The 25,762-nt window shown below is 38.0% G+C and overlaps 1 protein-coding gene across 1 annotated transcript in view; it reads right to left on the reverse strand.

Moving 5' to 3' along the window:
* LOC150108757 (uncharacterized) overlaps positions 1 to 25,762 on the reverse strand; it is a 144,361-nt gene that overhangs the window by 26,287 nt on the left and 92,312 nt on the right. Inside the window, exon 7 of the mRNA XM_090416214.1 lies at positions 13,763 to 13,846. Coding sequence (XP_090272340.1) covers positions 13,763 to 13,846 — 84 coding nt within the window. The remainder of the gene's footprint in view (positions 1 to 13,762; positions 13,847 to 25,762) is intronic.

The raw sequence follows: 25,762 nt of genomic DNA on the forward strand, positions 1-25,762 counted from the left end.
GCACTTACTTCGAGACTTAAAGCTCATGAACTAACCTTTGCTTCCTAAAAATGTTTCTTTGCCTCCATCTGTCTTTTTAAGATCCTCAAAAATTGTTTTTGCTTTCTCAGTTATAACAGCCTGCATCAGAGGAATGTTTTTCTGATTCAAGTCATCCACACATAATGATAATAATCTTTCCATTTTTTCATGAAGTTTACCCCTGCTATAACATACATATTTTGCATTTAGTGCTGCCATAGATTGTTTTATTCTATCTGCATTTTTCATAATTGTAGTAACAGTCGATGGAGGTAAGTTCATACTTCACAGACATTAGCACGTATCTGCCCATCTTCCATTCTTCGAATCACCTCCATCTTCTTTTCAAGGGTGTTTGATTTCTGTGCCTTCTTAACGCCAAGTTCTGCTAAGTTTTCTGCACTTCTATTATCAGACATGGTATGTAATTACGTACTTTATCAATTTAAATACGTATGTACATCAAAAAAATTAAATAGAACAATTAGGTAGATTCCACATTAAAACTAGGTTTGATACAAATACATCGTAGTAGCTCGGTAAACACTCAAACACTAGAGTGCCTGTTAGCATTGTTTCTCAGTCAACCACACTACAGTAGGAAAGCATACGCAGGCAACGGCGTTATTGTGAATTGGCGTAAATTGAACTGCCGTAAACCAAGGGCTGCCTGTATTATGATAAGGCAAATTCTGAAGCAAATAATACAGTAGCTTTCATTAGAAATTAGAACTTAAAGAGATAAGCACAATAAATAAACAGGGAGTAAATGGAAAGTAGAAAATGGGAAGAACTTTGTGAGCTAAACATTAGTATAATGGACCTCTGCAGCATTACATCAGAAATGGGAGAATACCGACCAAGAGAGAGGGAGAGAGATGAGCAGTGTGGTGAAAGGTGAAAATAACTAGCATGAAAGGTGAGGATAACTAGCAGAATGTGAATGAAAGAATAAAAGTAGGGAGTATGGTAAGTTTGCAACATTGTGAAGTTTTTGAAGATGGTGTTAATTGGGAGGATGAATGGCAAGCAAGAGTAGGTGGCTTGCAGAGAGAGATGCCCTGAAAGAGGAAGTGGAATGTCTCAGGAATGAGTTGAGAAGCATGAAAGAAGAGATTAGCCAAATGGAAACAATAAATGCAAAGAATCAGAGTAGAAGTGAGAGAGAGTTATGGGAATGACAGAAGAGAAAAGAATAGGAGAACCAGTAAAGGAGAGGGAGTGAGAAAAATGCAAGAGAGTGCTGGAACCAGGGATGAAAAGATGACAGGACAACAGGTAAATAGGGGAACAAAGAAAGAAAGTGTTAGAGGAGAGAGTGAGAATGAAGGATGCAGGTGAGCAAGGAAGAAACCGAGTGGTAAAAAGTGTGATGTATGGAGACTTGATGATCCGTAGTGTGCAAGACAGAATGCCTGAAGAGTGTTTGCATAGAGGAACGATAACTAGTGTGACTATGGCAATTAAGCAAGGTGGATGAGATGATTGCGATGGTGAACACGAATGACTTGAGAAGCAATGTGAATCATGTGGCAAGATATCTGAGGTTCATGCTTGAGGTTGTACAGAAGAAGACTGTGAGAGGGAAGATAGCGTGTGTCTGTTGCCCAGTTATGATAATGCAAAGCTGCAGAGAAGAGCATCAATAATGAATAATATAAAAGCCAGAATTAGTCGAAAGAGAGAAAAGGCTTGGATACTTGGAGGGCATTTGAGGACAGAAAGAAACTGTATGCGAGACTTGGCTTCCATTTGATTGGGAGGATAGATGGCAAGCAAGAGTGTGAGTCATGTGAGGAAGGACATAGGCATCTGGAGAGTGCTGTTCTTTGAACACGTCAGTGGGTTAAGGAAACTAGAATTATCAGGGTGAATGGCAGCAGAGGTGGCCTCTTGCAGGAATAGGTGCTTCGAAGAAGGGGGGGGGGATATGTTTGGTATTGCTGAATCCAGGGAGTCTGGAAAGGATAATGATAGGTATAGAAACAGTGAATATGCCTTGATTCTTTATACCAGAGGTTCCTGACCTTGTTTGTTTCCTAGAGCACATTCTAAAATGCCGGTAGGGTGAGAGGCACCATCTATTTTTTCAAGCAAATTTTTTGAATTCTCTTGTTAAATGAATGCAACTTCGAATGCACGTCTACTTTACATTGTATGCGTTTAATAATCGTCATGTGTCATTAATGCATGCGTCATATAGCATGTCATGAATTGTTGCGCGATGTGCACATGATTATTTCAAACTATATGGCACATGGTTGAACAGCGGCGGGGGCACACAAATTGATCGAAGGGCGCCATGGTGCCTGCGGGCATAGGGTTGGGAACGCCTGCTTCATACTAATGCCAGGCGTATCCAGAATAAAGGAGATGATTTGGTGGTGTTGATAGCATCAGCCTGTCCAGAGATTATTGGGATATCTGAGATGTGGTTGACAGAAGATGATATACTGACAGGAATAGAAGTAGCAGGGTATAGCATTTTTGAATAGAATAGGAAGGGAAAACAAGGTGGTGGAGTGCTACTTATGGTAAGTGATGACTGATGTCCTCTCAGAGTGGAGAATTTGGAGGGAAATGGCACTAATGGTTTTGAAAGCATATGGTGTGAGGTAGAGGTTGGCAAGACAGGATATTTCGTGGAGTGTTGCTACAAGCCAGGGAGTAGTACAGAGAGTGGAGAGCAGGAAATGTTAAGGCAGTTGAGCTTGGCAAGTACAAAAAAGAATGATTGTTATGGAAGATTTTAACTACAGCAGTATAAACTGGGAAGAAGAAGCTGCATGTAGTAAAAAGGGAATGGAATTACTGGAATTCTTGAGGGACAAATGTCTTAGACGACATGCAGTAGAACACTAGGTTCAAGAGTTTAAGATTTGGCCATAGCCTAAGAGCTGATTATCACTCAGATGGCATCTCTGCCCCCCCACCCCCCAGGTGGAGAGAGAGGGTGACCATGTGGTTTTGATTTGGAAGATAATAGACATAGAAGCATATCAAAGAAAGAGGAATCTATATGGAATTATAAGGCAGATGATTATAATAATCTCAGAAATCAGCCTGGGACAGTTCCATGGATGGAGGAATTGGAAGGGCAAGATATCATCCAGTGCTTGGGAACTGGATGATATCTTGCCCTTGCCTAGTGAAGGAATATTTATTAGCAGCAATGACAAGGAATATACCACGAAGTAAAAGAGAAAACAATTTGGTGTAAAGTGGATGACAAGTAATATCAAATGGGAACTGCAGATGAAAGAGAGGTTATGAAAGAAATATAAGGAGAAGGGTGAAAAACAGAGGTATATAAGACTCAGGCCAGGAGAGTGAACAGTATGGTAAGGAAGACAAAACTGAAATACGAGAAGAGATTGCCCTGAGATCCAAAGAAAATCCTAAGGAATTTTTTCATTATGTGGCCAGTAGGAAGAGCAATGGTTATGGAAGAATGACATTGTTGGATAAAAATGGGAATAGAGTGACTAATGCAAAGGACATGAGTTGTTCAATGAACAGTTCATTGGGGAATTTCATCCTGGAGAAGTAGATTTTAATACTAAAGGGATGGGGAAGATTCGAGATTTAGAAATGCAAAAAAAGAGAGTGCGTTTTAAATACTGAGCACTCTGATGTCAATAAAAATGTCAGTTCTTTAGCACATTCTCTCAAAACTCATGCCATGGGTTTTGAGAGAATGTGCTAAAGAAATGACAGCTCCACTGACCCAGCTTTTCAATTAAAGTCTGGCCATGGGAAAGGTACCCAAGGAGTGAAACGAGGATAAGATAGTGCCATTGCATAAGGGTGGTAGAAGACTGGAAGTGTCAAACTATAGACCAGTTTGAATTTCATCAGTAATTATAAAGATCTTGGAGAAATTAGTGAGGGATCATTTACAGCAAGCATGTCAAGCTCAAAGGCTAACACAGGCCAAATAAACGAGGTTTAAGTTTATGTGTGCCGCAAAAAACAAAAACTTAAATTTTCATAAAAACGCAGGTTTATTTTGAAAAGTAGTTTAAAAAAAGAACAAGAACAATGATAAAATTAATGTTTTCTCTCTGACACTTGGCATCTCTTCTCTGCTACTATCTTTCCTACTTCGGGGGAAAATCTTGTTCGCAGTGATTACTTTCAAAACTGATCCAAGGTGAATGTCACTAATTCTGGATCTGACAGGAGACTTATTTCCCTTCATAATTGTAAATAACTGCTCACACTGATAAGTACTTCCAAACATGGATATAATTTCATATGCGAATTTTCGAGTATTTTTAAACCTGGCAGGTAAATATTTGTAAAATCCAGGCATGCCAACTTCACTGAATGTTGCCTTCAAATCTGAATCGCACTGGATCTCAATTACCTCCATTTGCATTTGATTAGGTACTGATTCAATATTTATTGAAAAAATTGAAGAAAACAATGAAAACTTGACTTCCAAAAATTTAAAATCTGCAAACCTTGTTTCAAATTCAGTTCTAAGGCTTACAATTTTTTCTGCGTTTTTGATAGGATGCAGTTTCACTTAAACTTGATTTGTTCATGTTGCATGTCGGAAAGTGCGTTAAATCTTCATTTTTCAACTGCTTTTCCCAAACATGGGCAACTTGTTTGTACCACGTTCTAGGACTACTTGCATTCAGCTCACGCTAGTATTCGCCGATACTTTTATAGTTTTTTATACTATATTCGGCATGAAACTCTCTGATTCCAATCTTTGAGTTTCTTATTCGGTTTTAAAACAATGTGGGATCTAATATCCCCTTAATTTAATTAATGTTTATATCGCCGAAATGAAGCCTGTTGGCTCTTTATATTTAAGTAACTTAATGGGTGCACCTTTTTTGGACAACTTGTATAGCAGAGTATATAAGTTCTTTTCGCTATATCCTTTGGTATTAATTTGGTCTAGCTACTCACTGATGAAGCCTCAATAAAGGCTGAAAAACCGGTCTGGGTAGTGACCTCCCTACCATAATGTAATAACAGCATACATTTTCTAGGAAATGTGTTTTTACATTATGGAAAATACCAAGATTAGCGATCAGAACTTTCCCCACCTTTGCAACCGAGTTGCCGTGTTTGTACTACGTTCTAGGACTACTTGCATTCAGCTCACGCTAGTATTACCCGATACTTTTATAGTTTTTTATATTATATTCAGCATGAAACTCTCTGATTCCAATCTGAGTTTCTTATTCGGTTTTAAAACAATGTGGGATCTAATATCCCCTTAATTTAATTAATGTTTATATCACCAAAATGAAGCCTGTTGGCTCTTTATATTTCACTTTGCTTTTTTTTTTTTTGCAGTAATGCCACGAAACCATTGTTTTTTCTGGTCATAGAAGGAGCTACATCTGTAGCTACAGAAGTTAATTTTGACAGAGGTAGATTGTATTTTTGAAGAAGTTCAAAAACACAATTAAATACATCTTGTCCTCTACTAGTGTTATGCAATGGTACTAGTTCGAATAATTCCTCAAAAATGTTGAAATCAGTGTCGCAAGCACGAAGAAACACAGCTAATTGAGCTACGCTTCCAATGTCCATACTCTCGTCACAGGCAATGGAAAAAAGCTTCGAAACTAGATGATTTTACTTTGATCTGAACACTTAAATTGTTGGCCAAATCAGTAATTCTTAATGCAACTGTATTTCGAGACAAAGAGATTGTTTGAAAAGCCTTCATATTTTCAGGACAAATAATTTCTGCAGCTTTAATTAGACATTCCTCAATGAAATCACCTTTAGTAAAAGGTTTCGAGTGTTTAGCTATCAACTCCGACAAGACAGCTTGCATGCACTGCCGCTTCACTTTCTGGTGATACTTTAGTAAACATAAACTGTTGTTTTTTCAGTCCCGACTTGAGCTCTTTTAACTCTTCTTGTCTCATTAATCCCTCATAATTATCACATTTTGATTTATGTTGTTCATAATAACGATTAATGTTGTATAACTTTGGTACACTGATAACATTATTACATATTAAGCAGATTATTTTATTTTTTACTTCACAGCAAAAATTCTCCAATTCCCGCTTTTCTTGGAAATATCTATGTTCATCAGCAATTTTTTGTTTATTACTATCGCTTGTTTTCGATAGAGACATGCCGAATGCAAACGACTGATAAAAATTAATAATCGTTAACATAAAATGAGAGAATATTTTAATAAAAACTGATATTTTTTCTTGAACATCAACTTACCAGACACTAAATAACCGCACAAACTAATGAGCGTAACGTAAATAAACTTATTTTTCTTGTTCATCGAAAGCAAAATATTTCCTGTTATGCACAGCAAACAAGTCAGTTCAAACAAGACTGATGACTAGATGTGGGCGCAGCACTGGCAACGTGATAGTAGGTATATAATCGGCCGGAAGAAATAGTGGGGGAAATGGTTCGCCTGCGTGTAAAGGAAATGCATGCAACACGGCTATATGCAGTAATCACTTTCATTGGCAAACGTTTGGCTGGGCTGCAAAAATATTCGTCGCAGGCCGCATGCGGCGTGCGAGTTTGACACCCATGATTTACAGCATTGGGCAGACGAGGATAATATTATCTGTGAGAGTCAGCATGGATTTGTTAAAGGATGCTCAAGTTTTAGTAATATGATTAGTAATATGGCCTTTTATAATAAAGCGACAAGAATGATTGATGACGGAAAGGCATATTCTGCCATTTTTGGGGATTTTATTAAGGCATTTGACAGGTTACCACATGATAAGTTGATATTTAAGTTTCAGCACATGGGTTTAGGGGTGCTTAAGGGTCAAAGCTGTATAACTGAGAGGAGACCTCCACATAGCCTTTAAAGGAATGCGGAGAACCGACCAGGGCTTCTGACCGAATGTCCAATCCTCACCTTCTCATGGTGCACCCTGTTGGGTATCTACTTGGATACTGAACGAATGAGGATGGGCTGGCAATTTGGGATTTAGCCAACCAAATTGTATTTTTATTGGTTAAACCAAAATAAAAATGATGGTACGACATGACAAAATTTCATGCCGGCTGGGGCGTCGCCCGGTTAAACAAGGCCCCCGTTGTTTTCGTCAGGGAACCAGGAAACCAGGGCGAACAGCGAAAAGTCAGCTACTGGAACAAATCTGAAAACAAACCCCAACTCAACATCACCAGAGTTAAAGATCGGTACTATCAACATAAGAAGCCTGAATGGTAAAGAAATGGAGCTAGCTGAGGAATTAAATAAGTACCAGATCGACATAATAGGGGTGATTGAAACAAAAAAGACCAAAACTGGTGAGATCTTTCTGAGCAATAAATACAAAATGTTATATTCAGGCAATGACAATCAAGGAAAAGAAGGAGTAGCCATAGTATTCAACACAAAATACGAGGCTAATCTTCTTGAATGGCAGTCAGTCTCAAGTAGAGTAATGTGGGCAAATATGAGAATGGAGAACTGGACAATGAGACTTATTTGTGCCTATGGTCCCACAGAAGGTTCTACTAAGGTAGAAGTGGAGGAATTTTTTGACGCTTTAGAAAAAGCAACTGACACAATGAAAAAGGAAAAGTTGGTCCTTGTTGGGGATCTAAATAGCAGAGTAGGAAATGATTGTGAGACATACAAAAATATTTTGGGAAAATTTGGAGAAAAGAGCAAAGCTAATAATAATGGCAAATATCTGTTGGATTTCTGCTCAGGACATGGACTGGTTATTACTAACACCATGTTCCAACATAAAAATGTGCACAAATTCACATGGAGAGAAGAGGCTAGGAATAAGAAAATTCTCATTGAGTATGTTATTGTTGATAGTGATGTTTTCTCAATCGTGCAGGACACCAGAGTATACAGATGATTTGAAATCAGAAGTGATCACTATTTAGTCTTGAGCAGGATAAAATTGAATTTCATATTGAAAAGAATAACATGTAAGAAAGTTTTAAAGCGTATAAAAGTTGAGCAGCTCTCAGATGTGAACTGTAGACTAAAATACACAAAGATTATTGAAGTAAAAATGAAAGAGTTTGAGAACAGGAATCAAAGCTTGGAGATTCAGTGGCAAACTCTGAAGAAAACATTAATTGATTCTGCCAGAGATGTATGTGATGAGGTTGTCTGCAAGGATAAAAAAATCAGAACTCCCTGGTGGACACAGGAAGTTAAAGAGGCAGTGAAGGAAAAGAAGAAGAAAGCATACCAAAAGTTCCTGGCAAATAAGTCAGCTTGTGCTCTTAGAGAATACAGAGACAAATGTAAGAAAGCTAAACACTGTGTAAAACTAGCTAAACAAAAGTCATGGGAGGATTTTGGCAAGAATATAGAAAATAAATATCAAGAAGGTGGCAAAATATTCTGGAGGTTGTTGAAGAAGCTTAGGAATGGGGGAAAGAGTGCTGTAAAAGGAGATAGAGATGATAAAGGTGACATGAAAACTGGAGAAAAAGATATCCTTGAAGTATGGAGTAATTACTTTGAAAAACTGCTAAATGAAACAAGCAGTGATGTCAGCACAGTGGTAAAAGACGTTGACCAGGCATGCAGTCAGGAATACATATCCATACTTGAAGTAGAAAAAGCCATCAAAAAGCTTGAAATGTGGAAAGGCAGCAGGAGTAGATGATATTCGACCAGAAATGCTGAAGTATGGTGGTATAAGAGTCTTACAGTGGCTGCACTGCATAGTTCAGAAAGCCTGGACAGAGGGACGAATTCCCGATGATTGGAGTAGAGCTCTCATAGTACCCATATATAAAAAGGGAAATAAAACTGAATGTGAGAATTACAGAGGTATTTCCCTACTGAGTGTTCCTGGCAAGATCTATGCAAGTATACTTGAGAAACGGTTAAGAAGAATTGTGGAAGAAAAGCTTGGTGAAGAACAAGCTGGATTCAGGCCAAACAGAGACTGTCAGGATCAGATCTTCACTTTACGACAAATAGTCGAGAAAGCATGGGAATATAACAAAGATCTGTATTTAAGTTTTGTCGATTTGGAAAAGGCATATGATAAGGTGCCAAGAGAGAAGCTATTCAATACGCTGCGGTTATATGGTGTCAATGGGGCATTATATCAAGCAATACTTAGTCTTTATTTGAGTTGTAAGTCAGCAGTTAGAATTGAAGGAAGTACAGGAAGATGGTTTAATGTTAAATTTGGTGTGAGACAAGGATGTACATTATTCCCTCTGTTATTCATTATCTATATGGATCACATTACGAAGGAAAGTGGTATTAAACATGATATCAAAATTGGAGATGTTAATGTCAGCTCTTTGCTTTATGCGGATGATGTTATACTTCTAAATAAATCTGCTATAAGTCTGCAAGATTCTCTGACTAAATTAAATAGCTGTTGTAATAGATATGGTATGAAGGTCAGCAATAAAAAGACAAAGACAATGAAAATAGGCAGAATCATTGAAAATGTCAACTGTGTTGTTAATGGAGAACCTGTGGAACAAGTAAAACATTTCAGCTACTTAGGCACGATTTTTACTGAAGATGGTAAATTAAATATAGAAATAGACAACAGAATAAACAAAGCAGGTATGGTAGGAAGTCAGTTGACTTCCCACCATATGAATAAATTCATATGATATAAGAGAGAAATTAGTCAGAACACTAAATTAGCTGTATACAAGACAGTGTTCAAACCGGTTTTAACTTATGGATCTGAGAGCTGGATGAGAAGTAAAACACTTGATTAAAGACTAGAGACCGCAGATATGAGAGTCCTGAGAAAGATTATAGGCATGAACAGATGGCATCAATGGCAATATCATATTGAAAACGAGGATATTAGGAAAGAACTTGACATTGTCAGCATCCAGGAATGCGTTAGCAGAGCTAATCTCAGGTGGTATGGTCACCTAAACAGAATGGGCGAGGAAAGATTAGCAAAACAAGTGTTCTCTGCCAGGTTGGCAGGAAAGCGTCCCAGAGGAAGACCAAGATATAGGTGGATTGATACAGTACAAAGTGCCTTAGTTGATAGAAATATAAGATCGGATAATGTTGGAGTCTTGACAAGTAACAGACACTGATTTGGAGGAAAATTGTAGATAGGAAGTTAGTAATGATATAATTTTTTCATGTAGTACTATCATATCCTGTACACCCCCTTGTGGGTACATGGCAAGAATTTGATGATGATCACATGGGTTTAGATGTCAGGTTAATGAACTGGATTCAGGATTGGCTATCTGATAGGTATCAGAGAGTTGTATGGTGAAGCAGTATCAAAAAGGCAGAATGTTATAAGTGAAATCCTATAGGGTCAGTACTGGGACCTGTATTGTTTAACCTTTATATCAATGACATCGTTAATGGATTGCAAGGGGATACTCAGTTGTTTGCAGATGATATGAAGTTGGGAGCATTAATAGTAATAGTAGTGCAGATGATTTGAATAAACTGGACAGAAGGGCAAATGAATGGAGGAATCTGTTTAATGCAGCTAAATATAAAGTCTTGAAGTTTGGGATACATCGATGGGAAGCTACGTACTCTGTTAGACGAACTGTACTGGAGCAAGTGGGGGAGGCAAGGGATCTGGGGGGTGATAACTGATAGAAACCTGAAATTCAGGGAACATATTGCAAAGGTAACCCAGAGGATTGCTGCAATACTGAGAAGGAAGCTGACCTGCAGAGATAAAAAAGTTATCATCCATTACATAAAGCTCTTATCAGACCACACTTGGACTACTGTGCTCAGATTTGGTACCCAGGATTTGAAGGAGATAAATTAACCATGGAAAGAATGTAGAGCCAGATAACAAAAATGGTATCAGGATTGCACAATGTTGGTTGTGAAGATAGGTCGAAGGAATGTGGACTGCAGAGTTTGGTAAATAGAGAGAGGGAGGTGATGTGATTAAGACTTTTAAAACTGTTGAGAGGCAGTTACACTGTTGACGCTGGAGAGTTCTTTCATCTGGCTGAATGGGGAAAGAGTGAGGACAAGGGAGTTATGAAAGAAAGTTGTGATCAAGAGAGTGGATTGGTTTCTTTGCATGGAGAGTAGTTGAACCATGGAATGCATTGCCTGATAGAGTTGCAAGAGTACAAAAACGGCCAATGAGTTCAAGGAGCGGTATGATAGACTGTACTTTCTATCCAGAACATCATCTTATTGTTTGGTTTGTATTTATTATTATTTTTAATAATAATAATAAATACAAACCAAACAATAAGATGATGTTCTGGACTGTCCTATATAGTTTGATAGTTCTTGCCTATATGCAAGAACTATCAAACAAAAAATGTTGAAAATAATAGAAAAAAGTTCAAATAGCAGGTATGTGTGCAAAAATTCATCACGTAATGAGTCAAATTGTTGCCAAGTTGCATATTTCACTACACTTGTGAAAAATGTTTTGAATAGTATAATATACAAAGCATATAAATTAAAGAAATGCATGTGTTCACTGTGAATAAGCACTTTTCTTTTATGTCATTTTTTATTCAACTCTATCTGGAATTAGTGCTAACAATACTAATCCCAGATAGATTAAAGTGGTGCCACCTGTTGTATCTTTTTGTTGTCGAAAGTGGTAACCTTCGTTAGTGTTGCGTCAACTATTTATAACATTTGTTTCATTAGAAGCTGAGTTATAGTGGAAAGAGTGACAGTGTGTTTTGACAAACTTTTGGAAAATGAGTTTTAAACAGAGAGCTGCGATTGACTTTTGTGTTAAACTTGGTATAAAGTTTTACCAAAACACATCAAATGCTTCAAAAAGCATACGGTGATGAATGCTTATCCCGTACTCTGGTTTAAGCGATTTCAAAGTGGTCATGAGATGCTCGAGGACGACGAAAAGCCAGGCCATCCATAAACTGGAGCAAAGTTAACATCCAAAAAGTGTGTGATTTCATCCAAGAAAACCCGAAATCGTCAGTTTCCAAAATCAACTGTGCACAACATTTTGACTGAGAGTTTGAACATTCGTAAACTGAATTCGCGATTTGCTCTCCACAAGTTGACCGACGACCAAAAAATATATCGAATTGAACACTGCAAGGACCTCATTAAACCTGCTTGTAAGGACTCAAACTTCCTTGAAACGATCGTTACTAGTGATGAAACGTGGCATTTTGAGTATGAGCCTGAAACAAAGCCCGAGCGCTGAGTGGAGACCACTAGAAGAGGGACATCCGAAAAAAAGTCGCTTGGAGAAGTCAAAAGTAAAGAAATGCTGATTTGTTTCTACGATTACAAGAGCATCACAAAGAATTCATTCCGCCTGGTCAAATGGTCAATGGTGAGTTTTATCTCGAAATTTTGAAGTGATTGATAGCAAGAATTCATCACGTACGGCATGAATATTGTGATGCAGGCAGCTGGTCACTTTTGCACGATAATGCATCATCTCATCGTTCGAACATTGTGAGACAGTTTTTGAGCAAAAACCAAGTTTGTGTGTTGATCACTCGCTTTATTCACCTGATTTAGCACCGTGACTTCTTTCTCTTCCCCCGACTTCATTTGCCGATGAAAGGAAAGCAATATGACACCACTTTTTGGACAGAGTGTGTGTGTGTGTGTGTGTGTGTAAACTATACAAAACAGAATTTTAGGCTATTCTTAATATATAAAAAATTCAGAAACTGTGTATAAGAATAAAATTCTAAGAATACTATGACAGTAAAAACACATTAAAAATTAACATAACATATATAACATACCTTCAGATGGCTCTCTACTTTAGTATGCAGTTCAGATGCACCCCCATGTCTAATAAGAAGGGCTTGTATTGCATGGGTCCCATGTCTAATAAGAAGGACCTCTATTGCACCACTGCTTTGCTATAGTGTAATATCTGTTCATCCACGAATGGCTTCTAATAAGGATCTCTATTGCACCACCATGTCGTCAAGATACGAGCAACAAAAGAAGCCACTTTGCAATAATGTAATACAGTGTAATTGTAATAAGGACCTCTATTGCACCACCACGATGCATGTTGCATAGACTTCTATGGCACCACCGTTGTCGAGCCCGTTTCCTCTACTGATCAGAGAGCATTTTAATTGAAAAATGCATGAGGAGATTTAGGACCCAATTCCTCTACTGGACGGGAAAACGATTTTATTTTTTTTTTGGGGGGGGGAGTGTCATGAGTGTTGAGTTAGTGTCCACCAAGTTGGGTTTTGCTATAGATATCGTTCCTGAATGAATGGCTTCTGATTAGAAGCGCTTCACTTGCATCACCACCTCTACAAATCAGAATCACTTTAGAAGTTTTGTTTGCACCATTATTGCACCATTCACCCCCATGTCTAATAAGAAGGACCTCTATTGCACCATGTCTAATAAGAAGGGCTTGTATTGCATGGGTCCCATGTCTAAAAAGAAGGACCTCTATTACACAACCACTTTGCTATAGTGTAATATCTGTTCATCCACGAATGGCTTCTAATAAGGACCTCTACTGCACCACCACGAAACTCATTTAACGAATTAATTGACCGTGCCAAAGTCGAATCGAAGCTGAGGGAGAGTATATTGATTGAAATAAATTATTTGAATAATTATAATTGGCCAATGTTTTATTTTCTGTCAAAAGTTCAGTTTCTTTTTGGACAGTGTGTGTGTGTGTGTGTGTGTGTGTGTGTAAACTATACAAAACAGAATTTTAGGCTATTCTTAATATATAAAATTCAGAAACTGTGTATAAGAATAAAATTCTAAGAATACTATGACAGTAAAAACACATTAAAAATAATTAACATAATTAATATAACATACCTTCAAATGGCTCTCTACTTTAGTATGCAGTTCAGATGCCTCTTTCACCTGTTCTTTGACTGATTTATGTGTTGGAGTTTTAGCCTTATAAACAAAGAAAAAGAAAAAAATTGATCTAAAATAGAAGTGCTTACAAATACATTTTAAAAAAGCATAACAAAATATGAGTGGGCAAGGGATGATTATATATTATCAAATTATTTGATTATATATTATCAAATTCCTGCTTTGTAGGAATTTGATAATATATAATCTATCTTTGAAAATATATAATCTTTACACTCCCTAACTTCAGGGAGTGTAAAGATTACTAAGATAGATGCTATGTGATTAAGTTTACATTATTACTAGCTTCCAGTCAACTAATTTTTTTTCCAAATTAATCTGTTATTTCTCAGGATTTATTACAGTCAAATCTTATATTCTGGACTTCTGATACACTATTATAATAAAATAAATTAAAGATGTAAAGAAATTATATTCTTGGTTTAATCCTTTATGCAAGTGTACAAAACAAAGTTTGCACGTGAAGTAATATCACGACTGGGCAACTCATATATAGAGGTTAACAACTTCACATCACATGCCTTAGTATTCCATAATGCAAAGTACATATCCTTACAGGTATGTATAATGCTATGCATTATGGAAAGGGTCACCCAGACCAGTTTTGGTCTTTATTGAGGTCTCATTAATGGGGGCAAGACCTAGAAGTGATACCAAGATTGAAGTAATGGAAGTAACCGAAGTAACTACCCAGGCCGGTTTCAACCTTTATTGAGGTCTCATCGGTGGGAGCCAGACCCAGAAGTGATACTAAGATTGAAGTAATTGAAAAGTCATATTTCCATATATACTGTGGGGATTAGAGATAGATGTTGAAAGTTTTTTCACTTGATTATACTATAAATTAAAGATGCCAAAAAATTATACTCTTGGTTTAATCCTTTATCCAAGTGTAAGCAAACAAAGTTTGCATGTGAAGTAACTTGACAATTGAGCAACTTGTATATAGAGGCTAATGACTTCACATCACTTGCCTTAGTATCCCATAATGCAAAGTATCCAGAGTATTTTAGTAATAAGGTGTGACACCTTTTGGTGTCACACCTTATTACTAAAATACTCTGGATACTTTGCATATGGAAATATGACTTCTCCATTACTTCAAGCTTGGTATCTCTGGGTTTGGCTCCCACTGATGAGACCTCAATAAAGATTGAAACCGTTCTGAGTAGTAACCCTTCCCATAACGCACAGCATTATACATGTCCTTCTCATAGAAAGGCTTAGACGTTGGTTAAACATGCTTATTAAATAGTTTAAGGAATTTACAACGTACACAGGATATAAATTAAATTAAACTTCAATCTATATTTCCAATATTTTGGTAACGTCACGTTGCCATCTTCACAGGAACTTAAAATAAAGACATGCACGCAGGCACTACACACAATAAATGAGGATGAAGCAGGAAGCTATTGTTTCTCCTAAAAGTCCTGCTGGTGCCCCCTAGCGTGCCTGGTGCGCATGTTTATTTTAAGTTCTTGTGAAGATGGCAACGTGACGTTGCCAAAATATTGGAAATATAGATTAAAGTTTAATTTAATTTATATCCTGCGTACGTTATAAATTCCTTAAATTATTTAATAAGCATTATACATGTCCGTAAGGATATGTACATTGCATTATGGGATATTAAAGCAAGTGAAGTCGTTAGCCTCTATATATGAGATCGTTAAGTTACTTCATGCGCAAACTCTGTTTGCTTACATTTGGATAAAGGATTAAACCAATAATATAATTTCTTGGCTACTTTAATTTATAGTATAACCAATGGAAAAACTTTCAACATAATTCACTATTAACTGAATTAATTCAATGCATCTAGATCTTGGTTTTCTCTAGTTCTTTTTCCTGCCATCCTGGCATCAAAAACTTTTGCTAAAGATTTCTCACCAAATTTATTTTTAAGTAACCATGCCATCTTAGATTAGCTTTGAATGCTTATTAGAAAGGAACAGGATATCATTAGCATTCAAGTATGTCCATCTATATGCTGATATCCTGTTCCTTTCTAATATCTTAACTTTAAACATGATTCTGCCATGTATGCAATGTTGTCAGTCCTACAGTTTTTCCAGAACTCCTATAAATGCAATCTCTAGTCTTTGATAAACAGTTTTGTTTTTTAGAACCTATCTTTCAGATCAGTAAGTTAAAATTGACTTGCAAAACTTCTTTCTATACTGCTTTGGTGTTTTGGCTAATTTATCTCTTATTCTACATAAATTTATTCAGCTAGTTTCCCTACATACTTTCACTGTTTAGTCTATTATTTCTTTCTATATTTAATTGCAATCTTCACTAAAATTTGCACCTAAATAATGGAAATGTTTCATTTATTTCATAGGATCTCTATTGCAAATGCAGTTCATATTTTCCCATGTTTTTATATATTTTGTCTTTTTATTTCAATATCAGATTAGTTCAAGTTATTCAAGGTTAGTTAAAGTCCTGAAAAACTGTTTATAACATGATTCACATAAAGAACCAAGTTTAAAGTATCTGATTTTGATACTGATTTTGAGAACATAAGTCTCCTACCACACTATGATAGAGGCAAACTGAAAATTTGGGAATCTATGGTTTCTGTTTAATGGAAAGAAGAATTCGTACACAATGCTGATGGACTGCATCTAAATGGTTTTGGTGTTAGGTGTCTGGGGAGAGCTTTGTTCACCAAGTATGCTGAAGTGCAAATTCAGGTAAACTTAAACAAAGGTGGAAGCGAGTGAGTTTGTGTGAAAGCACCCATAAAGCGAGTGAGTGTGAAAATGACCAAGTGAGGAATCTAGTCTCTCAAGGAAAAATATTGAATAGGGTAATCAATTCAGAAAGTAAAGGTGGATGGGGACTAAAGAAATGCTGTGGTTTCTATATAATAATGCCAGAAGTATCGGGAACAAGAGAGCAGAGTCTTTGGCATTGGTTAGTGCAACCTTGCCAAAAGTTATAGGCATTAGTGAGACTTGGCTAACAGCAGATGATGTAGTTACAGGGACTGAATGTGAAGGGTTTGGTAGGATGGAGGGAGGAGTACTGCTGATGATAGCAAATGAATTGCAACCAAAACAAATAAGAGACAGGCAGGAGGTAGCTGTTCATTTGAAACAAGCTGGTGTGATATTAAGGCTAGTGAGACAGAATATGCAGTTGGCTGTTGCTATAGGCCAGGGAGTTCCACAGATGATCTGGAAAACATCGATCACCAAATTAGTACAATGAGTACAGGTCAAGTGATTATTATTGGGGGACTTCAACTATGGAGATATAGACTGAAAGGAAGAAATATCACATGGCAGGAAGAAAATAGAATTTATACAGCTACTCAAAGATAATTATTAAAGGCACCATGTGATGGAGGGGACTAGGGGGTGGTCATAGGATCATTAGAACTATCCATAACCAAGGCGATAACACTGCCTCTAATTGGTGAAAGTGATGCAGATTGTAAAACGTGAGGAATATTCTCTCAAGAAAGGGTATTTGTGAAACCACAAGGCACGAGATTATAACATGCTTAGGAAGAAGAGTAAATCTGTACCATGGCATAAACCACTGCAGGGAAAGGTTATAAGTAATGTTAGTAGTGCATAGGATATAATAAGGGTCATCTAGAGAAAGCAGTATTAAATTCTATACCTAGGGTAAGGAAGGTTAATTGGGTAGGAGTTAGATGGATATCATTAAACAGCACAAGGCTCAGGCAAGAAAGGCGATCAGCATGGCAAGTAAGACAAAATCAGATTATGAGAAGAATCTAGCCGAGTAGGCAAAAGGAAATCCCAAAGAGTTCTTTCATTATGGCAAGTAAGAGGAAGAATAACTATGGAAGATTTAACCTTAATGAGTGATGGTCACGAGGAGACAGAAGCGAATAAAATAAATTTAGTTTAATCCTTTATCCAAGTGTAAGCAAACAAAGTTTATGCCTGAAAATATCTTCAGGACTGAGGTAAGGTAGTGCAACACTAGACAACTCCGAGCAAAGGTGGACCAAGCTCTCATCACTCCTTGTCTCAATATCTCCCATAATGCAAAGCACATCTCCTTGTGGACATGTATACTGCTATTCATTAAGGGAAAGGCCACTACCCAGACCGGTTTCAACCTTTATTGAGGTCTCGTCAATGGGAGGCAGACCCAAATGTGGAGATACTAAGGTAGAAGCAATAGGAGAGGTCATATTTACCTATAGGAGTTGCCAACAGGTGTACCATCTTATTACTGAATTATTCTGGATTTAGAGAAAGATGTTGGAAGTTTATTTTTCACTTGGTTAGACTATAATAAATTTAGTTTAATCCTTACCTCAGTCCCGAAGATATTTTCAGGTGCAAACTTTGTTTGCTTACGCTTGGATAAAGGATTAAACTAAATTTATTATAGTCTAACCAAGTGAAAAATAAACTTCCAAGAAGCAGATAAAATAGTTGAGTTGCTGAGTGACCACTTTGCAAGGGTATATCATCCTAGTGAGGTTACAGCTTTAACCTATATGACAGACATTAATGTGGGAACAGAGGTGGATGAATTGGAGGTTCTTAGGATATTACAAATTCTCAATGTAAATACTGCTGTGGGATTAAATGGGATATCAGCAAGAATTTTGTAAGAATGTGCAAAGGAACCTGCAATGCCTTTGACTAGGCTTTTTTTAAGTCTCAGCTCTGGTAGAGTTCCAAGGGAGTGGAAAGAGGGCAAAATAATTCCTTTGCATAAGGGAGGTTCTAAGACTGCAGTAGCAAATTAGAGACAAATCAGTATCTCAGGCATGGTGAATTCAAGAATGATAATGTATGAGGAAAAGAGAATTCAAGAATGATAATGTATGAGGGTCGTCATGTCTTAGTAATTTACTAATTTTTTATAATAGAGTAACAGCTGAGATAATGATTTTGCTGGATTTTGCAAAGGCAATTGACAGAATACCACATGGCACTGTGTTATGCAAATTAGAACAAATGGGGGATGGATATGACACTGGTTAAATGGATAAGAGGTTGGCTGCTGGACAGATATCAAAAGTGGTACATGGAGGGGCAGAATCGAGGCAAAAACAGGTGACTAGTGATGTGCCGCAAGGTTTAGTGCTGGGACCATTGCTGTTTAATTTGTACATAAATGATATATGAAATAACCTGAAAGGAAATATTCAGTTGTTTGCTGATGATGTGAAATTAGGTAGAGTAATAGTTAATCAAGGCGATGTGGAGAGCTTGCAAGAAAATTTAAATAGGCTGTCAGTATGGGCGTCAGTTTAATTTCGAGAAATGAAAAGTTATGCATTTTGGGATAAATAGATCACACATCATGTATCACATTGATGGCACTGTACTCCAGGAAATAGATGAAGCTAGAGATTTAGAGGTGGTTGTAGACAGAAAGTTACAGTTTAGAGGACATGTTGCTAAGGTTGCCCATAAGATTACTTGGGTATGGAAAAACACATTAACAAGTAGAGATAAGAAAGTTGTTATTCCTCTTAAGAAGGCCTTGATATGCCCGCCCGCATCTGGATTACTGTTCTCACGTCTGTGTTTCTTGGGGATGAGGAAGCAGCGGAGAGGATTTAGAGGTGAGTGGCCAAAAATGGTGAATGGCCTGTGGAATGTTCCCTATGAGGATAGACTGAAGGTGTGTGGATTGCAAAAGTTGGTTGATAGGAGAAAAAGAAGAGATATGATAGAAACATTTAAGTTGCTTAAAGGGTTTTATAGGAGTGATGCAGAGGAAATGTTTCAGAACTTGGGGTCATCCCTGGAAGTTGAATAAAGGTGTGGTTAATAGGGGTGTGAGTAGTAGATTTTTTGCTTGGAGAGTTGTGAATGAGTGGAATGGGTTGCCAGAATCAGTTGCGAGTGCTTTGTCTGTTAATGGGTTCAAGGAGAGATGACACTCCTACAATGAGTCTTTGGGCTTCATGGAGGTGTCTATAATAATAATAATAATAATGAGATTTAATGGTTTAATTTATACCAAAGTACCAATAACATGGAGATGGTACTTTTTGATTCATCTATAAAATCAGTCATAAATAAAATCTAAGTATAGGTCATATGCGTCTCTGCATAATGTCCCATTGACACATACGTAACTGAAGTGAATTTCTCTTTGCACCTTACATGCATTTTCCTAATGTGCAAAACTTAAATACAGACCCTTGTTATATGCCCACGATTTCTCAGCCTTTTGTCTTGAAGTAGAAATCTGATCCCAATCCCAACAATCACAATTTGACTTGAATGCATCTGATCTTTTGCAAGTGTCTCTGTCACAGCCACAATTTTTCTGGACCACTTCTCAGTATGCTATCATAACTTATTATTTATATTTGAAATACTCAATAAGGAAATTTCCTTTGTAAATCACACATTCAGTTTTTATCTCTCTTTTGTACAGATGGGTACCAAGATAGTTCTACTCCTATCATCTGGAATTTGATAATCTGATCAGACCTTGTAGTGTAAACCACTGTAAAGTTTATGACTGCAACCTCCATGAAGTAAGCAGACTAGGTGCAGAAGATCCATTGAACTAGAAATGTATCTACCACGTACAACCTCACTCATTTATGCTTGAGCATTCACAAAGCATTCTACTATGTAATTGGCATACACACACCACTCTCAATGTAAAAAATCTACTCTCACACTCTTTTGCACACCTTTATACAACTTACAGGAACTGCCTCTCGTTCATCTCCCCCCCCTCACTCATTTTATATCTTTTGTATTAAAATGATAACATTCCCTGTGTAACCTTTCTTTTAGGCTTGCACGGTGATCCGAATGCATTTTTGGAAATTATGGAGACAACTACCGTGTTTGAATAAAAACTTTAGTTTACTATTACTAAAATTTTACAATTCGACGTTTCGACCTTTATGTTAAGGTCATCTTCTGGAGCGTACAAATATACACAGGAAACAAGCTATACTACAATCATACTGGTTCGTTAAAGACACTGACTAACCGCTACCACAATTGTTGGCCTGACCTCTGGTGGAAAAAAAAAAAAAAAAAAAAAATTGTACATCAGCGCTAAAGTCCTATTATTTGTGTTGTCTACTATATACATATATTAACATTTTATTAACATCATTCCAGCCAGTTGGAGTGGAATGGTTTCTAATAATAGCAGATTGGCTAGAGTCCTGACTTGTGTTGAATCTTTCAAATTAGGTTGGCTGAATGTGTGCCATCCAGATCCTTGGAATTCCCCCCCCCCCCACCCCCCCCCCCCCCCACCCCCCCCCCCCCCCACCCCCCCCCCCCCCCACCCCCCCCCCCCCCCACCCCCCCCCCCCCCCACCCCCCCCCCCCCCCACCCCCCCCCCCCCCCACCCCCCCCCCCCCCCACCCCCCCCCCCCCCCACCCCCCCCCCCCCCCACCCCCCCCCCCCCCCACCCCCCCCCCCCCCCACCCCCCCCCCCCCCCACCCCCCCCCCCCCCCACCCCCCCCCCCCCCCACCCCCCCCCCCCCCCACCCCCCCCCCCCCCCACCCCCCCCCCCCCCCACCCCCCCCCCCCCCCACCCCCCCCCCCCCCCACCCCCCCCCCCCCCCACCCCCCCCCCCCCCCACCCCCCCCCCCCCCCACCCCCCCCCCCCCCCACCCCCCCCCCCCCCCACCCCCCCCCCCCCCCACCCCCCCCCCCCCCCACCCCCCCCCCCCCCCACCCCCCCCCCCCCCCACCCCCCCCCCCCCCCACCCCCCAACAACATTATAACCTTAATGCCACCTTTAAACCACCCACTAAACTTAAAACCATATTCAGCTCCTCTAAGGACCCTCTCCTCCCATTAGTACATCCTGGAGTCTATTGCATCCGCTGCACCTGTAACTTACCGTACATTGGTGAAACAGGACGGACAATCCCTATACGCAAAAAAGAACACATTAGACACATTAAATATAACCATTATGGTGAAGCAGGCCTCTCAGACCACGCACTCAACACCTTACACCAAATCAACTGGAAAAGCACCTGCTCCTTACACCGTACAAAAACATGGTACGAAAGAAAATTTAAAGAATCCTGCGAAATCCTGATAAACCACCCAAATATCAACAATAAAGATGGTATGAAAATTCCAAGGATCTGGATGGCACACATTCAGCCAACCTAATTTGAAAGATTCAACACAAGTCAGGACTCTAGCCAATCTGCTATTATTAGAAACCATTCCACTCCAACTGGCTGGAATGATGTTAATAAAATGTTAATATATGTATATAGTAGACAACACAAATAATAGGACTTTAGCGCTGATGTACAATTTTTTTTTTTTTTCCCCCACCAGAGGTCAGGCCAACAATTGTGGTAGTGGTTAGTCAGTGTCTTTAACGAACCAGTATGATTGTAGTATAGCTTGTTTCCTGTGTATATTTGTACGCTCCAGAAGATGACCTTAACATAAAGGTCGAAACGTCGAATTGTAAAATTTTAGTAATAGTAAACTAAAGTTTTTATTCAAACACGGTAGTTGTCTCCATAATTTCCAAAAATGCATTCCCTGTGTAACTTAAACATCTTGATCAAATTGCCTCTTTCTCTCCTATCTGCCAAACTCTGCAATTTACATTTCCTCAATCTCATCCTATAACCAACATTCCATAGTCCTGATATTGACTTAGTCATTCATTTCTGAACCCTCTCCAATGTTTCCCACATTACAATGAAAACTAGGTGACCAGAGATGAGACCACATAGATTGTCTGATTAATGCTTTATACAATGGTACAAGAGCCTTCATATCCTAAGTTGTCAATGTATTTAACTCCACATCATAGCAACAATGTGATGTATAGTCTTTAAACAATTTGTAATATGTCCTCTAAACTTCAGTTGTCAACTATCAACCCAAGATCTCAAATCTCATCCACTTCCTGAAACACATTTTCACCAATAAAGTATATAGCATACTTATATCTTGGCATCCCAAATTACGACACCATGCATTTATTAATATTAAAACTACAATCCCACTCACTTGTCCAAGCTAAAAGTCAATTCAAATCTTCCTGAAGGGAATTAATACTATTTTTTAAATAATGGTTTCACACATATAAGAGAAACTAGAATTTATTAAGTACTCCTATTTGTTTTGCCCAATGTAACATGAGCATCACTCAGAGAGAAAAAAAGAGCTGGCTACAGGAAGATATGCCATTAAAGTTCCAGGGAAATAAATGTAGTTATATAATTAAATATACATATCTATATATATATGATATATATATATATATATATATATCGTATATATATATATATATATATATATACACGAGGGTTGTTTGAAAAGTTTGTTAAATTTCCAATAGACGGTGACACAATTCGTTCATTCATACCAGTGTCATCTTTTTCATGACCTTTGGCAAAATTTTAGCCACGTGCAACGCATAGTTCTTGTTTGGCAAACATTTAAAATGACCAAAATGTTGGCATTTTTCATATAAATGGAGAAAAACAAGTTTTGTGCAGTGATAAAACACTTTTATTTGAAAAAGTGGATGGCTGCACAGATCAAAGTCAAGTTAGATGCAGTTCATGGGGACTCTGCACCAGCATTAAAGACTATTTATTTTTGGATAAATGAGTTTTTGGATAAACTTGGGTGTTTAAATGTAGGCATCTCAACTGAACGGGTGAATAACATCCTGTATAAAAAATTGCGCATGAAAAAGCTGCGTGTGCGATGGGTGCCACGATTGTTGACTGTCAATCAAAAATGCATGCAAAAAGACATTTCAACACAGTGTTTGGTGATGTTAATTGTAATTTGCAGTTTTTTTGCATTAATTCGTGACTGTAGACGAAACTTGGATCCACCACTACACACACACATACACGCCTGAGTCCAAGCAGCAGTGAAAACAGTGGACAATGCCTGGTGAAAGAGCTCCGAAAAAAGCAAAGACCGTTTTGTCAGCTGGGAAGGTGATAGCCACTGTTTTTTGGGATTCCCAGGGAATTATCATGATAGATTATTTGGAAAAGGGTAAGACAATAACAGGAGTGTATTATGCATCATTGTTGGACCGTTTAAAAGAAGAACTGAAGAAAAAAACGGCCAAGATTGGCACACAAAAAAGAGCTCTTTCATCAAGACAATGCCCCGTCCCACACACTGGCCATCACAATGGCAAAATTGCACAAATTGAGGTTCGAATTGGTTCTACATCCACCTTATTCTACAAACTTGGCCTCATGTAACTTCTTCTTGTTCCCAAACTTAAAAATTTGGCTCGGTGCAAAAAAAACGTTTCCTCGAACGAGGATGTCAATGACTATTTTGCACAATTTGACAAATCCTACTTTTTAGATGGAATAAAAAATTGGAAACTCGCCGGACCAAATGTGTAGACTTCGATGGAGACCATGTTGAGAAATAAAGGTGATTTTTTTTAAAAAAAATTTGTTTAACTTTTTTTTTTTTTTTACCAAACTTTTCAAACAACCCTAGCATATATATATATATATATATATATAAACAATTAATTGCAATCACTTCCCAAAACTTAGAGACAGACATAGTCTTTCAACTGAGATTAAGGCAGTATCATAGGACTTCCCATTATTTAAGAAATAAACATCTTCTTTGAGTGCCATCTCCTATCGGAGGTCGCACTCAAAGAGTGCAACCTTGGCAAATTTTGAGTGATCCTCAGCCACTCTGAACGGCAGAAATAAACTATCAAAATTAAACCTACTGTAGTGCAAACATCTTTGATCGATTCCAGTGAACTCTGTGTCTAGTGTTGATGGCATAAGAAACAAGGTCTGAACCTTCTGATTCCAGAAATCCTATATAATTATTACTATCTGAGACCTCCAGAAAGTCAGGGATTCATCAAGGGAGGCTGTAAATTACCCAAACCAGCTATCGTACCTTCCCTTAAATTCATTTACACTAGATGCACTCACTACCCCCAAAGGGCAAATTATTCCACTCAACTCACCCTGCCTTCCATATAATGAAAAATTTCATCATTTGAAATGCTATAACACCTATTCAAAAGTTTATAGACCTCTATCGTATCACCCCTCTTTCTCCTGTTAACCAGAGTCTGCAATCCAGATACTTGCAATCTGTCCTTATAATCTAAATTCCATAATCTTTGAAACTCTTCTTTGCACCCTTCCCACAGCTTCTTTATCTCTTTGGAACCCGGGAGACCAAATCTGCACACAGTAATCTAATCCAGGTATGGTCTTATCAAAGCCATATAAAGAGGCAAAATTACTTCCTTATCCTTGCATGTCAAGGTTCGCTTCAACATAGCAATTATCCTCTGAGTTGTATTTGCAACTTTTACTATGTGACCTTTAAACTTTAAATTCTTATCCACCAACATACCAAGATCCCTTGGCTCTTCAGTTTCTTGTAGCATAACCCTGCTAATATAATATGCTGCTGGAACTCTAATCATGCCAAATTGCATAACTTTACACTTATTAACATTAACCTGACAGCCATTTTCATTTGCCCAGATTTCCAGTCTATTCAAATCATTTTGTAATTGCTGAATATCAGTAGCATCCCCGGTTGCCCTGCCTATCTTTGCATCATCAGCAAACAATTGCAAAACTGATGATAGACCCTGCTTGATGTCATTAATATATAGATTGAACAATAATGGCCCAAGGACTGAACCCTGAAGTACACCACTGGTTACCTTAAATCTGGCAGATTCACACCCACTGTATACCACTTTTTGATATCTATCTGTCAACCATCCCCTATCCAAGTCGATAGATTATATTCCAATCCCATATTCTGCAGATTACGCAACAGCGTATCATGTGGTATCCTATCAAATGCCTTAGAAAAATCCAACATAGTGTATCCATTCTCTTTATCCAACTCGGCCATAACATTGTTATAAAATATAAAATATGAGCAAATTGCTAAAACATGATCTTCCTTTAGT

This window comes from Typopeltis vanoorti, chromosome 3, assembly GCF_054136105.1.
Source record: "Typopeltis vanoorti isolate ZY-2024b chromosome 3, IOZ_Tvanoo_1.0, whole genome shotgun sequence".
In the NCBI taxonomy this organism is placed as follows: Eukaryota; Metazoa; Arthropoda; class Arachnida; order Uropygi; family Thelyphonidae; genus Typopeltis; species Typopeltis vanoorti.